This window comes from Maylandia zebra, linkage group LG17 (genome assembly GCF_041146795.1).
Source record: "Maylandia zebra isolate NMK-2024a linkage group LG17, Mzebra_GT3a, whole genome shotgun sequence".
In the NCBI taxonomy this organism is placed as follows: Eukaryota; Metazoa; Chordata; class Actinopteri; order Cichliformes; family Cichlidae; genus Maylandia; species Maylandia zebra.
Window position 1 is genome coordinate 40,552,136 of NC_135183.1, and position 15,610 is coordinate 40,567,745.

Below are 15,610 nucleotides of genomic sequence, written 5' to 3' on the forward strand. Positions count from 1 at the left end.
TACTTGACCACCTCCACCTCCTCCCCCTCTATCTGAACCGGCAGTGGACCTTCTCTGGACCTCCCGAAGTCCACAACCAGTTCCTTAGTCTTTGAGGTGTTGAGTTGCAGGTGGTTTGTGTGACTCCATGCGACAAAGTTCCTCACCAGACTTCTGTACTCCTCTTCCTGATCATCCCAGATACACCCCATGATGGCCGTGTCATCTGCAAACTTCTGAATATGGCATAATTCAGAGTTGTAGCAGAAGTCAGAGGTGTACAGGGTGAAGAGAAGAGGGGACAGCACAGTTCCCTGTGGTGCTCCTGTGCTGCTGACCACAGTGTCAGACGTGATGTCCTTCAGCCTGACATACTGTGGTCTGTCGGTGAGGTAGTCGGAGATCCAAGCCACCAGGCAGGGGTCGACCTCCATCCTGTTCAGTTTTTCCTGAAGCATACAGGGCCGGATGGTATTAAAGGCACTGGAAAAGTCAAGAAACAGGATCCTGACCGTGCCTTTTCCCCCATCCAGGTGTGAGTGGGCTCTGTGTAGGAGGTACAGGATGGCATCCTCCACTCCGACACCCGCCTTGTATGCAAACTGTAGTGGGTCCTGGGCATGTTGTACCTGTGGTCGGAGGAGGTTGAGGAAGAGCCGCTCTAGAGTCTTCATAAGATGTGACGTCAGTGCCACCGGTCGGAAGTCATTCAGCTCATTGGGCCGGTTCCTTTTGGGGACCGGGACGATGCAGGATGTCGGATTCAGACAGGCCCGTCTGAATCCGACATCCTGCATCGGACATGCACTGGCTTCAGCAGCGGAACACATCTGGCACTGCGGGATTTGATTCCCTGCCGTTGTAGTGTGTTACTGATGGTGACCTTTGTTACTTTGGTCCCAGCTCTCTGCAGGTCATTCACCAGGTCCCCCCGTGTGGTTCTGGGATCTTTGCTCACCGTTCTCATGATCATTTTGACCCCACGGGATGAGATCTTGCGTGGAGCCCCAGATCGTGGGAGATTATCAGTGGTCTTGTATGTCTTCCATTTTCTGATGATTGCTCCCACAGTTGATTTGTTCACACCAAGCTGCTTGCCTATTGTAGATTCACTCTTGCCAGTCTGGTGCAGGTCTACAATACTTTTCCTGGTGTCCTTCGAAAGCTCTTTGGTCTTGGTCATGGCGGAGTTTGGAGTCTGACTGTTTGAGGCTGTGGACAGGTGTCTTTTATACAGATGATGAGTTCAAACAGGTGCCATTCATACAGGTAACGAGTGGGGGACAGAAAAGCTTCTTACAGAAGACGTTACAGGTCTGTGAGAGCCAGAGATTTTCCTTGTTTGAGGTAACCAAATACTTATTTTCCACCCTAATTTACGAATAAATTCTTTACAAATCCTACCATGTGGATTCATGGATTTTTTTTTCACATTCTGTCTCTCACAGTTGAAGTGTACCTCTGGTGCAAATTACTGACCTCTGTCATCATTTTAAGTGGGGGAACTTGCACAATCGGTGGCTGACTAAATACTTTTTTGCCCCACTGTATATGAGTAGTTTCACCTTGCAGCAGAGCTGGAGTCATAGAGTCTGTTTTCTTAGATTTCTTAGCATGTCATCCGTTATATTTTCAGATTGCACTCTTTTGATGGAGTAGATCTCTCTGCTGATCTAAAACTTCAGTGTGAGCTGATAACTGTGACTAAAGTACACAGGAACTCTTACAGGAACAGGGCCTCCCTGGAGAGCCACACATTGTTCTGATGGACAGTCTTCCATGAGAACAGCAGGACCAGTAGCAGCATGGACACACTGAGAACTGCGGTGCCCCAACGGCCAACCGACGAACACAGACGACCAAGTCCATGAGCCACCAGGATACAGTAACCCATGCTGCGAGAGGACAGACAGTGAAGGAGGAAGAAAGAGAAGAGGAAGGAAGCAGTGGGAGGTTTGTGAAGAACAGAAAAGTTACGTTGAAACCAAGCACACCATTGTTTTTCCTGTGACATTACCAATAAGTTTGATGTGTCACATGGCCCTCTTCCTATTGAAAAAAACAAAAGTTGTATCCAAGATGGCCGACTTCTAAATGGCCACCATGGTCACCACCCATCTTGAGGAGTTTGCCCCCTCACATATACTAATGTGCCACAAACAGGACTTTAATATCACCAACCATTCCCATGTTGTTACGGTGTATCCATATAAATGGCCCATCCTGTACATACTAGCTGTATACAGCCACAACCCACAACCCTATATAAGGAAAAAAGTTTACCTTGAAGTAAACTGAAGAGACTTGTGATTATGTTGTAAGAGAGAAGCCTACACCACTAAGACAAGAAAGGAGAAAGTTTTGACTGAAGGAACTTAAATTATTGTCCATGGTCCAAGGATGAATCCAGAAAAGGGGGTTTATAAATAAATAAATTAAAGCAAAATAAAACGCGATGCTGAGGCTAAAACAAGCGGGTAGCTGAAAAGTAGTTTTTGGTTTGCTTGTTTTTTTCCAAATATAAGTTTAAAAAACCATTTGGACTCAAAGTCCTTCTGAAAAAAGTACTAACAGGCCAGAAGAAAAAGACGAATACAGGTGAAGGACAAAGAGCATGTCATGGCTGGAATTTCCATGAGGCTCCTGAACCTACCTGGGATCCGCCCCTGGACAGGGCCACCTCCTCCAGCTCCTGCACACCTGGAGCCAATTGCAGGCAATCAAGCCAGAGTGATTTAAGCCACATGCTGACATTCATTTAACGCCAGTTTGTCATCGACCCATTTCCTGGATTTGTCTTGGCTCGTGCTCTCCCTTCGGACTCAGGATACCATCATTCTGAAAATCACTCTATGCCTCACCTGCCTGCCCGCCATCACACTCCATCTGAAGACACCGGATCTCAGGTCAGCCTTTCCACGCCATTCAGCTCCCCTGGATTCTCGTCACCCCCCCTCTCAACACTCTGTCTCCCCTACTGCAATATGACTGTTTCCTGCCCAGCTCCAGTCTGCATCTTAGGCCCCGTTTCCTCGCCCTAGTTCTGCATTCCCCTAGCCACTTTTTCCAGGCCGCGCCAAGCTCTACGTTTTATTGCTTTTGTCCTTGCCACATTTACAGAGCTTAAGTCTAATAAAATATTGTTAAACCACCTGCTGTCTCGTCTCTGTTCTGGGTTTCTGCGCCTGAGTTCAGTTCAGTACAGACCACTCGGTCCCGTGACAGAGCACTTGGTTTGTCAGGTAAGATGAGAAATGCTAGAATATGTTTACATTAAGGCTAAAGCTTAAATCTGTGATTTATTATTTTTGTTTTCCTAACATACAAATTCTAATTGAGCTTTTTGTGGCTTATTTTTGAAAAGCTAAATAATGCTTAAGAGGTAATAATAATCATCATAATAACAATAATAATAGTTATTATTATTATTGAATATCACATTGTGTCAAAGGTAATTTATTAGACCAAGGCAAACCATCTCCACAAAAAGATATCATTGTTTTTTAAAGCAAACAAACATCAGATGTAGAGCTGTGCAATTAGTAATCAATTGCCAATAGTCTGACACGCACTCACCTCGGCATGTAGAGAACCCTTTCAGCCACGACAAATCCAACCCTAAAGAACAGGTTACTGGCAGGAATGAAGGGAAACACCAGAAACAACAATCCCACCAACACCTCCCTACTGTCTCGCCTCTGTGGAAAAAGAGAGAGAGATGAGCACAGTCACAGCAAACAAATCAAACCAAAAAGTTCCAAGTGAAGAAGCTTCAAACACCATGTGTGAGAAGTTTATTCATTTGGCAGAAAAACTATGTACATTACTCAATAACACATCAAATACACTTGAGAACAGACTATTTATTTATCAACACTGAAGACCGGCATAGAATCAAAGGGTGAAAGAAAGGAAGAGCAGACGTATCAGATCATAATCCACTGTTTCTGAGGAGGTGGAAGAGAAGAATATATCTGTAAGGCTGAGTTACTACAAAATGGGACCAAAAGTCAACAAACGTCTACCAAGACAAACACAATACACACAATTTAAAACTCATGAAACATATCACCTCCTGAAGATTAGCTCCATTGTCAGCATGTCAGTTATCCACAAATTTAAACTGGAGGAAAAAAAGATTTCCTTAGGACTTGCTGAGGAACATCACTGTTTACTTCAGTGTCAGTATAAATCCACTGATACCTATCCGTACATCTATAGAAGCTAAGTAACAGTTAAACTGTCAAACTTTTAATTGTGCAAATATATTGTTAGGCGGTAGGGCTGGGCCATATTATACCGTTCACGGTAATACCGGTATAATGTTAGGCAACGATAGGAAAATGAAATATCGCGATAGAATATGAGTGAAACGCGCATGCACAGTGCCTTTGTTTTCATACGCACATGGCCGATTGTTGAGTGAAACAGATGAACCAGAATTGGTTTGTACAAATGGTGCAACTTCAGTGATGTGGAACTGGTTTGGTGTTTGTCCGTCAAATACACGACAAAGCACATTTTTTTGCAGAACATGCAAGCGGCCGTCGTTATTGTCGGACTAAGATGCTCTTAAATCTGGGAGTAATCTGGGTCCTAAACTCCGTACTCCTCAGTTCAAACGAACACTGCAGCATCACTGAGAGTTAAAAACTGTCTAAATTCTTTCATCTTTAATAAAACAATCAGCATTGCTGCTTTACCAGGTGTAACTATGAAGTTTAACTTCCAGGCATCCATGAAAACAAAATTTATTACATTTAACGGAGTTAGAAGTTAGCAGGAAGCTAGCGGAAGTTAGCTCGCTAGTTTCGCTAGTTACCTAAACATGATATTGCATGTTTTGACTGAGAGATTTCTGAAAAAAATCAAACGTACAGCTCTGCTATCACTTCCAACATAAATGAAGACAGGAAACTAAACAGCAGTGACGTTTGTAGGGTTACTGAAGTTGGGCTAGCTGGTATATAATCATGTGCTACGTGATCGCTAGCGACACAGCTATGTTAGCATAACATAAACAGTGAAGCTGGAGGACGAACACTAACACTTTTCCACTTATAAAAGTTAACGTTAAGGTTCCTCATGGTTAGAGACAAATGCAATCGCATGGCAGGATGCTGTAAAAGGACCAATCTTCAGTCAGGAGAACAACTGAGATAATCCATCCACAATACGAGGTTAGTCATTAATATACTGCAACAACATGGGAATAGAGCAGCTGCCAGAGAATTCAACATTAATGAATCAATGGTACAGAAGTGGAGGAAGCAAGAAGAATGAGTTTAATAAAGTTTGATTTATCTGACTGCTTTGTTTCGCTTAATGTGCCTTATAATCCTGTGCACTTTATGGTCCGAAAAATACGTACTGCACACTGCAGTTTAATGTTGCAAAGCACCTCTTTTTAACTTCAGTGGATATTATACATGGTTATGCTCAGGATATGTCAGCCCATTTTCACTGGAAATGCCTTTTGGTTAAACTTTCAGCAAGGAATTTGCATTTGCACTGTTACATTTTTATAAAGCTTTAATGTACATAAAAACCAGCTTCTTGTTTAAGTGAAAATAAATGGAAGATTGTCTTTTTGCGCTAGTAATGTTGTGGAGTTGTATTTTGTCTCGCATCAATTATATCGTCAGTTATATCGTTATCACAAATTTTCAAATATATATCGTGATAAATATTTTTGGCCATATCGCCCTGTTCTATTAGGCGGTACAGTTTACTGCAGTTAACATTAACAACCCGCTAGCTGCAAATGATCACGTGCAGTTCTGAAAGCAGTGTGGTACAAACAACATTTGAACTTGAATTCATGTTGTTTGTACCAGACTTGTTCTCCAGACAGTGAAGTAGGACCGTCTCTGTCACTTAAATTCCAGTGAATTAAATACAAAATGTTTGAGAAAAACTTATATGTGTACATTCACAATTTCCAACCTTCCCTTTATTTCAAAGGCTAAGTGATCATCTGCAGAGGAAAAAATTTGCCACGGTGTGGTGCACCAAGGTATTTTTTAAATGGACCCAAGAGCAGACACTGCAGGAGACAGAGTGAGCCTTTATTAGGGCTGAATGAAGGCAAAAAACAAAAACGCTAAGAAGAAAAACAGAAAAAGACAACTAAACTGAGTACAGGCTATGAACTACTATGAAACTGTGAAAAACTGAAAACTATGATGAGTATGGTGTGGAATAACAGAGGCCTTGACAGTGAGTGAATGGAAACACAAATAAAATGTCCATCAAAAGCACAGGAGCGCAGGGAACAGTTCATAACTCCTCAGGGGGCCGACCCGGAGGGTGACGGTCCAGAAATTCATAGTTCATTTGATCAGGGGGCCGGCCCGGAGGCCGACGGCACAGGAGTTCATGGTCAAACAGTTCCGGGGGCCAACCGTGCGGACGGCAGCGGCGTAGAAACAGTTCCGGCGGCCGACCTCGACGGTGATGACGTCCAGCTGGTGGCCCTGAGAGTGGCCGGTAATTCCGAGGTGCAGAACGTGGCCTGGGCGGTGGCATAACAGCCACAGGACCAGGCGAAGCAGACGCAGAAGCCGGACCAGGCGACGCTGAAGCAGAGGCCGAGGCCGGACCAGACGAGGATGACGACTCGGATGAAGCTGGACCAGGCGACGCTGATGAAGCCGAAGCCGAAGCTGGACCAGGCGACTGCGTGGGCGGAGACACGGAGGCCGCAGCTGGCGTGGGTGAAGACACGGCTGCTGCAAACGTGGATGAGGCTGCTGGTGGAGCAGCTGGTGGCTGAACGGGCCCCTCGGACCCTCCAGCGGAGACAGGAGGCTGAACGGGCCCCTCGGACCCTCCAGCGGAGACAGGAGGCTGAACGGGCCCCTCGGACCCTCCAGCGGAGACAGGTGGCTGGTGCGGTTCTCCTGAAACCCCAGCTGACGAGGCATGAGGCTGAACGGGCCCCTCGGACCCTCCAGCGGAGACAGGAGGCTGAACGGGCCCCTCGGACCCTCCAGCGGAGACAGGTGGCTGGACGGGCTCGCCAGAACCCCCAGCGGACGAGGAAGGTTGCTGGACGGCCTCCTCGGGCCCTCCAGCTGACGAGGCATGAGGCTGGTGCGGTTCTCCTGAACCCCCAGCTGACGTGGCATGAGGCTGGACGGGCTCCTCGGGCCCTCCAGCTGACGTGGCATGAGGCTGGACGGGCTCCTCGGGCCCTCCAGCTGAAGCAGTGGCAGGACCAGTAGGTGCAGAGACTACTGGCTGAACAGAAGGCTGAGCGGGTGATGGAACAAATGACTGAGCTAAACACTGGGGAGCTGGCTGAGCTGCACAGTGGGCTAACGGCTGAGCTAACGGAAACACAGGAAAATGAACTATGGACTGGGCTGCTAACAGAGCTAATGACTGAGCTATAGACTGAAAAGCATGCAGTAGTGATGGTGGCGATGGTTGTGGACTGAACTCTCCTGAGCCTCTGGAACACAGGGAGGACTGCTGGGGGGGGGGGGGGGGGGTGGGGTTGCCTGAGCCTTCAGCAGAAACAAGAACAGGTGCAGGCACCTTCCGGACACTAGCCGCTCCCACCCGAGGAGTAGGTACGGGTGCGGAGACGGGCTGTATCCTGGCTGACCTCACCCTGGGGACCGGCATGGGTGCAGGGGTGGACTGGTTCACAGCCCCCCTCACCCTGGAAGCCGGGACAGGCACCGGCAACGGCTGGGCAACTGCCCTTCTCACCCGAGGAGCTGGTACGGGTGCAGAAACTGACAGAGCCTCAGCTGGCCTGGAAACCAGAGCAGGGACCAACTGGACCTCAGTCTCCCTCACCCGAGGAACTGGTACGGGTGAAGGGGCACGCTGGGCCCGAGCTGCCCCAGGAGCAGGAACACGAGCAGGCAAAGGAGCAGGCTCAGAAAAAACAGTCTTAGAATTGGCAGGCTTAGGGTTAATATGTACCGGGTCGACAAAAACAGACCTATCAAAAATGAACTTAGCATTTTTCCCACAATGTTTTTCAGTCTTTGTTTTAGCAGGTTTTGACGTCCTCGGGTTAACAGTCTTAGAGTGAGCTGACTTGGGGATGACTGAACCAGACTTGACAAAACCTGAACTGACAGAACCTGAACTGAATGTTTTAGACCTGGTGACATTGCTCAGTTTTTCCTTTAACAGCATTTACAGCCTTTGGCGAGTGCTTATTGTCTGTGATTTCTCCCTGTTCAAAGGGAGCAAAATGAAAAAACTTTTCCCAGTCTATGTCATCATCCAAAAGGGAGACTCCAACAGTGTCTGGGGTGAGTTTATTGTCCTTTTCAGTTATGGCTTCAGGTGGGATGTGTGAAAGGCAGTCATTATAACTCACCACCGGGAGTTGCTCAGCAAGTGAAAAGTGACGGCGGCGTGAGCGTCGCTTCCTCTGAGGAGAGGAAGCTGACGGGGCATACAGCTGAGCCTCTGACGTGCGGGACGGCAAGGCAGAGGCTGGAGCGTGAGCATCCGAAGAAAAACAGAGCACTCCCACCTCCCACCGGGGCAACAGGCGGAGGCTTTTGGCAACTTCGGGGACCTCCAAAAGCCAGCCGAGTTCCGCGGAATATGTGCTCAAAATCCGGAGCGCGCCACGGCTTCCAGCGGAGCTCCTCCTCCAGCTGGGCGAGGGCTGCCTCCTGGCGCTCATACAGCTCACTGTCTGCTGGGTCCATGTAATGGTCGTAGTCTTCTGTCATGTTTCGGCTGTGTACAGGCAGGAGAAGGACCCAAACGCAAAACTCACGACAACGAAATTAAACTCAAAAAGCTGCTTTATTGCAGAATGGCATGGAAAACTAAACTGGGACATGGATAACTAACACACAGGGAAACACAGCCATGAGGGAGACTACGACACTGACAAAGAGAAACACAGGGCTTAAATACACAGAGGGATAACGAGGGAATGAGACACAGAAGGAGAGCACAGCTGGGAGTAATCAGGCATGGACGAGACAAGGGAAGCAAAGCTAGAAACACTCACATGAGACATGGACCTTCAAAGTAAAACAGGAAACACACTGACTGAACTCTAAACATGCAAACTTAACAGCAACTGAGAAGACAGACTATAGGGACCAGAAACATGGTACAAAGAGGTCACAGTAGACACAACATTGAACACAGGGAAGCCATATTACAAAGCCAAAGAACTAAACCTATGATAACCATAACTGAAATCTAGGGAAACAAGAAACAGTACAACAAAGGACTCAAAACATAATCCATAATATAAAAACACGAGATCTCTTCAAAATAAAACAGGAAACATGAGAGGCAGACATGACAACATAAGACAACAGACATGAAACACACGAAGGGAAAGGGAGACTTCACAGGGGTTGAAAACACAAGGGGGAGCTAATAAGCAAATGAACATAGGAAACCTAATAAGCTTAAACATACACTATAAACATCAAAAGAACCAAAACTCAAAACACTGGGTCATAAGACCCAGGATCGTGACATAAATGACTGTTCAGTACAGAAATGAAGCCCAACAATCATGTTTTACAGTCCTGTGGTCTCAGCCTCAGATACTCAACTAATCAAAGCTCATGTAGAAACAAACAAACAAATGAACAAATATTTTCTCCTTCATTTCTGTCAAACAAAGCTGTTTGAAACGTTTCCAGCTGTTAGTGTCATGGTTGCTAGGCAACCTGGGCAGCGCGACGGAGGCTAGACCGTCCCATTTCAGAAGCCTCGCACTTCCGGCCTTAGCGGTCTTTGAGTACGCGGCCCTTGTGGACCGTTAAGGCTGCAGACCCTGAATTGGGATACAGCCATACACACTAGGGGTAATCAGGGGAAGGAAATAGCTGACACAAATGAACCCAATGACGTTACAGGGGAAGTGAACCTAAACACAAAGATAAAGACACAACAGACTCTTTCAAAATAAAACAGGAAACACTAAGAACATACAAAAATCAAAGAATAAAACTAAAATACACAAATCACTGAGTGTTAGTGTTAGTCAAATTTTAGCACAGAAATGGCTTTAGTGAAGGTTACAAATTATCTTCTTATGGCCTCTGACAGTGGACTCATCTCTGTGCTTGTCCTGCTAGACCTCAGTGCAGCGTTCGATACTGTCGACCATAATATCCTATTAGAGCGATTAGAACATGCTGTAGGTATTACAGGTACTGCACTGCAGTGGTTTGTATCATATCTATCTAATAGACTCCAGTTTGTGCATGTAAATGGAGAGTCCTCTTCACACACTGAGGTTAATTATGGAGTTCCACAGGGTTCAGTGCTAGGACCAATTCTGTTTACATTATACATGCTTCCCTTAGGCAGCATCATTAGAAGACATAGCATACATTTACACTGCTATGCAGATGACACCCAGCTCTATCTGTCCATGAAGCCAGATAACACACACCAATTACCGTAAATCCCGGACTACAGAGCGCACCTAATTAAAAGCCACATGCTGTAATTTTAGAAAGAAAATTAATTTTGTATACAGAAATATTACACCTGAGGATTTTTACCGTTTAATTTAATCCGTAAGGTAATATAAACATAGTAACATACAAAAATACATACTGCAAATGCTTTTTTTCCCCTCGAACAGCGCCTGTAACACGGCTACCTGTAAGTATACGTACGTATTGGTAACACACAAATTACGCTGCTTATGGTTTTTTTACGGAACAGTGCACAAACAACATTACAACGTCTCTTAACAACCGGTAAAAATATATACCGTATATATACTACTTATCAATTTTATTGGTCTACTATTACCAGGCAAAATGTTTTTGACCGCATGAAAAAAGATATGCATTAGCCGCACGTCAGTATAAGCCGCAGTGTTCACAGTGTGGGAAAAAAGTAGCAGCTTATGACCCGAAAACTAGAGTAGTTAAACTGCAGGAATGTCTTAAAGACATAAAGGCCTCCAATTTTCTGCTCTTAAATACAGATAGAACTGAGGTTATTGTACTCATCCCTAAAAAACTTTTATGCCCTTTAAATGACACATTTGAGGGCAGACAAGATTCACAAGGCAGCAGAGATCATGGGAAATGTGATCTAAAGCTTTTTTGAACTACATTTCTGTTCTTACCTGCAGTGAAAAGATGCAGTGCAGGCATAAAGCAATCATCACTACAGCCAGCAGCATAGTGGCCACATTGCGCACATCACCCAGCGATTCCACCAACATAATGCTGCCAACCTGCCAGTCATAACACAGCACAATGGGGGCCAGCAGCAACCAGGCATTAAAGGACAGCAAATATGAGTAGGTTAAAAACCTGTGGAGAGAGGTTAGAGAAAAAAGAAGAAAAGGACAAAGATATAATAGATGCTTGGTTGTCTAAGGTTACAACTAATTTAGAATAATCTAATAAACTGACATTTAAAGCCCAGTCAAAGAAACCTATAGCAGATCATGGTATACTGAATCCTAAACGTCTTTAAAAGAGTCATGCTGCAGTTGCTGCTGGTGTTCATGTTTGCTCTGATTTAGTCTTTGTATTCTCCCCTTTTGTAAGTGCAGCACAGTATTAAATCCCAGTTCTTTTGTGTTCTTTACGGCCAAGAAAGACACAGGGCTCAGAGTGGTCAAACTGAAACAATGATCTTTAATTTTACATATCTGGGATATGGAGACCTGAACACAAAACACACAACCCCAGGTCTGAAGCACAAACGGAAGCCTAGTTATTTATATACTTGCTCTCTACGTCACACCACACTTTAAGTTTCGATCGAACAGCCTAGTTGGTTTCACTTTCTACTGCAGTTACCATGCTTCTGCAAAACCATGTCGTTTCCTGTCAACACTTTTGGCACAGAGTGTACTCAGATTTAGGCCTTTCTTATATAAAGCAATATAATCAACATATAAGCATTTAAGATTATAAATTTAAACCTCAACAACAGTTATTATCAAACCTGTGTGACTCATGTATTAATTCTGAAGATTTGTTGTAGCTACCTGCTTCTATTAAAACAGCAAAACTCAACAGTGAGAACTGACAAACAGGACATTGAAGGCTAAAACACCTCTTAATTGAAAGAGTAATTTGGCACCCAGACTTTGCTGTCTGCTTTTATAAATTACAAAATTCAAGAGGCAATGTGTTTGATATGTCAGTAATAATTAATTTGATCCTCAAAGCCTGTTAGGACGTTAAAGTGGTTCAATCTTTTGGCAGAAAGCATCTTTGGATACTTCCAAACTATGGGCACTAATGTGTTACAACCTCAACTCTTTTAGATTTTTCCAAGTAATGCTGACACCACCAGTGGGTAGGAATAATGGTAAATGGCCTGCATTTGTATAGCGCTTTTCTAGTCCCTAAGGACCCCAAAGCGCTTCACACTACATTCAGTCATTCACCCATTCACACACACATTCACACAATGATGGCAAGCTACATTGTAGCCACAGCCACCCTGGGGCGCACTGACAGAGGTGAGGCTGCCGGACACTGGCGCCACCGGGCCCTCTGACCACCACCAGTAGGCAAACACGGGGTTAGTATCTTGCCCAAGGATATTTGGCATGCAGCCACGAGGCAGCCTGGGATCGAACCACCGACCTTCTGATTAGTGGCTGACCTGCTCTGCCACCTGAGCTACAGCCAGCTAAATAATGTAAACTTCATTCTACTCCTTTTTTAAGTATATATATTTTGTGGTATATTTGTGGGAACTTTATTTTTATTTTCTATGTTGTTTTGAATTTACAATGTATTTTCTTGCTTGTTGTTATTTCTATTTACATATTCAAAATAAAACAATTGATCAGTCAACCAGTCAATCAAAATGTGCAGTGATTTGTGCCAGTTCATATACAAAAAAGGTTATGGTGCTTTATATTGATTTATATTGATAAACATATGCAGATACATTAACATTAATTAAAACTAGATACAATATAAAAATAAGAATAAATAATAAATAAATGTCAAACTTTACTACAGTATACAGGGTTTACCAGATGAGAATTTCATTCACTGTTAAATGCTGTGCACGGAGCACACGTGCTAATAAGAGAACACACAGTCTTGCCAAAAAGAAGGTTTTCAAAGGACTTCATGTGGTCCTGTGAAAAACTAAGTACATCCTTATGGAATCCAAAATACATGGGTAACATGAAAGACCAACACAAAGTGGTGCAGACGTGAGAAGTGGAACGAAAATCATACATGATTTCAAACATTTTTTACAAATAAATAACAGCAAAGTGGGGTCTGCGTAATTATTCAGCCCCTTTTGGTCTGAGTGCATAGGCAATTGTCTATGGTGTGAAAAAAGTGTGTAAAAGCAGCAGGATATATATTTCAGTTCTGCTGAGCCAAATAAGACTGGTCAGGGTGAAGAAGTGACAGCCAAAGAAAAGCTTACCACAAAACAGAAAAGTTATGACAAATCAGACTATAAGGCAAAAAGAAAGTGCAGCTTTATGGTTTCATGGACAAAATCATTTCTGTGGCTGCGATATGATGAGCTATATAACCAGGGCTGCACATAAGTGGTCCGCAGGTGCGCATTCGCTGTCAAAATAAAAAACACGCACAAGGGTTAGGGTTAAATTTAAAAACTGTACTTTTGAGTTAAAATATATATTTATAATTTTAATAAATGACAAATTAAAAAGGCATGAACATTTTTTTTTGTATCGAAAAAATATCGAACCGTGACACCAAAGTGTGTGTGTGTGTGTGTGTGTGTGTGTGTGTGTGTGTGTGTGTGTGTGTGTGTGTATATATATATATATATATATATATATATATATATATATATATATATATATATATATGATCAGGTACCCTGCTGGGGTAATAGGCTGGCCAAAGGAGGAGATAGAAGCCACTGACATAAAGACAAGAAAGCTCCTTACCATGCATGGAGGGTTTCACCCCAAGTCCAGCACCCTGAGGCTGTACGCTAAGCGGAAGGAAGGGGGCCGGGGACTGGTGAGTGTCAGCACCACAGTCCAGGATGAGACAACGAACATCCAAGAATACATTGGGAAGATGGCCCCAACTGACCGAGTGCTCAGTGAATACCTCAGGCAGCAGAAACCCAAGAAAGAGGAGGGAGACGAGGAACCAGCATGGAAGGACAGGCCCCTGCACGGTATGTACCACCGGCAGATAGAGGAGGTGGCTGATATCCAGAAATCCTACCAGTGGCTGGACAAAGCTGGACTGAAAGACAGCACAGAGGCACTAATCATGGCAGCACAAGAACAAGCTCTGAGCACAAGATCCATAGAGGCTGGGGTCTATCACACCAGGCAAGACCCCAGGTGCAGGCTGTGTAAAGATGCCCCAGAGACAATCCAGCACATAACAGCAGGGTGCAAGATGCTAGCAGGCAAGGCATACATGGAACGCCATAACCAAGTGGCCGGCATAGTGTACAGGAACATCTGTGCCGAGTATAACCTGGAAGTCCCGAGGTCAAAATGGGAGATGCCCCCAAGGGTGGTGGAGAATGACCGAGCTAAGATCCTGTGGGACTTCCAGATACAGACGGACAAAATGGTGGTGGCTAACCAACCGGACATAGTGGTGGTAGACAAACAGAAGAAGACGGCCGTAGTGATCGATGTAGCGGTTCCGAATGACAGCAATATCAGGAAGAAGGAACACGAGAAGCTGGAGAAATACCAAGGGCTCAGAGAAGAGCTCGAGAGGATGTGGAGGGTGAAGGTAATGGTGGTCCCCGTGGTAATCGGAGCACTAGGTGCAGTGACTCCCAAGCTAGGCGAGTGGCTCCAGCAGATCCCAGGAACAACATCGGAGATCTCTGTCCAGAAGAGCGCAGTCCTGGGAACAGCTAAGATACTGCGCAGGACCCTCAAGCTCCCAGGCCTCTGGTAGAGGACCCGAGCTTGAAGGATAAACCGCCCGCAGGGGCGTGCTGGGTGTTTATATATATATATATATATATATATATATATATATATATATATATATATATATATATATATATATGGGTGATCGTGGCTCAAGAGTTGGGAGGTCTAGTAAAACGCTATACAAATACAGGCCATTTACCATTTACATACTTAAGGCACATATTAAACAAATATGTAATAAATATCCTGTCTCAGAGTGACGCTGAAAAACTAGTTCATGCATTTATTACTTCGAGGTTGGACAGCTGTAATTCATTATTATCAGGAAGTCAGGATGAAAATCCTTCAATTATTCCATAATGCTGCAGCAAGAGTACTGACTAGAAAGAGAGAGCATATAGTTAGGGCTGGAACAGGTGACCCTGAATCCTCCCTTAGTTACGTTGCAATAGACGTAGGCTGCCAGGGATTCCCATGATGCACTGGGTGTTTCCTTTCCAGTCACTTTTCTCACTCACTATGTGTTAACAGACCTCTCTGCATTGAATCATATCTGTTATTAATCTCTGTCTCTCTTCAACAGCATGTCTTTATCCTGTCTTCCCCCCCTAACCAATGACAGCAGATGGCCCCGCCCCTCCCTGAGCCCTCCCTGATCAATTTTAATTATTATTTTATATTTAATTATTGATGACTTGCTGATCTGCTTTCCATTTTTAATTTTCTTTATCCCTCCTTTTGATCTCCTTGCAGTGCCAGTATTCCTATATCAATTTTTTTATT

At 44.5% G+C, this 15,610-nt stretch overlaps 1 protein-coding gene across 3 annotated transcripts in view; it reads right to left on the bottom strand.

The window, feature by feature from the left end:
* Positions 1-15,610, bottom strand: part of tmtc1 (transmembrane O-mannosyltransferase targeting cadherins 1) — a 94,882-nt gene that overhangs the window by 33,464 nt on the left and 45,808 nt on the right. For 2 of the 3 annotated variants that reach the window (XM_004573097.4, XM_004573096.4), the window contains exons 7-9: positions 11,075-11,264; positions 3,556-3,677; positions 1,707-1,874 (exon numbers count right to left, since the gene is read on the bottom strand). In XM_004573097.4, coding sequence (XP_004573154.3) covers positions 1,707-1,874; positions 3,556-3,677; positions 11,075-11,264 — 480 coding nt within the window. The remainder of the gene's footprint in view (positions 1-1,706; positions 1,875-3,555; positions 3,678-11,074; positions 11,265-15,610) is intronic. The other variant, XM_012925275.3, reaches the window with a different exon arrangement.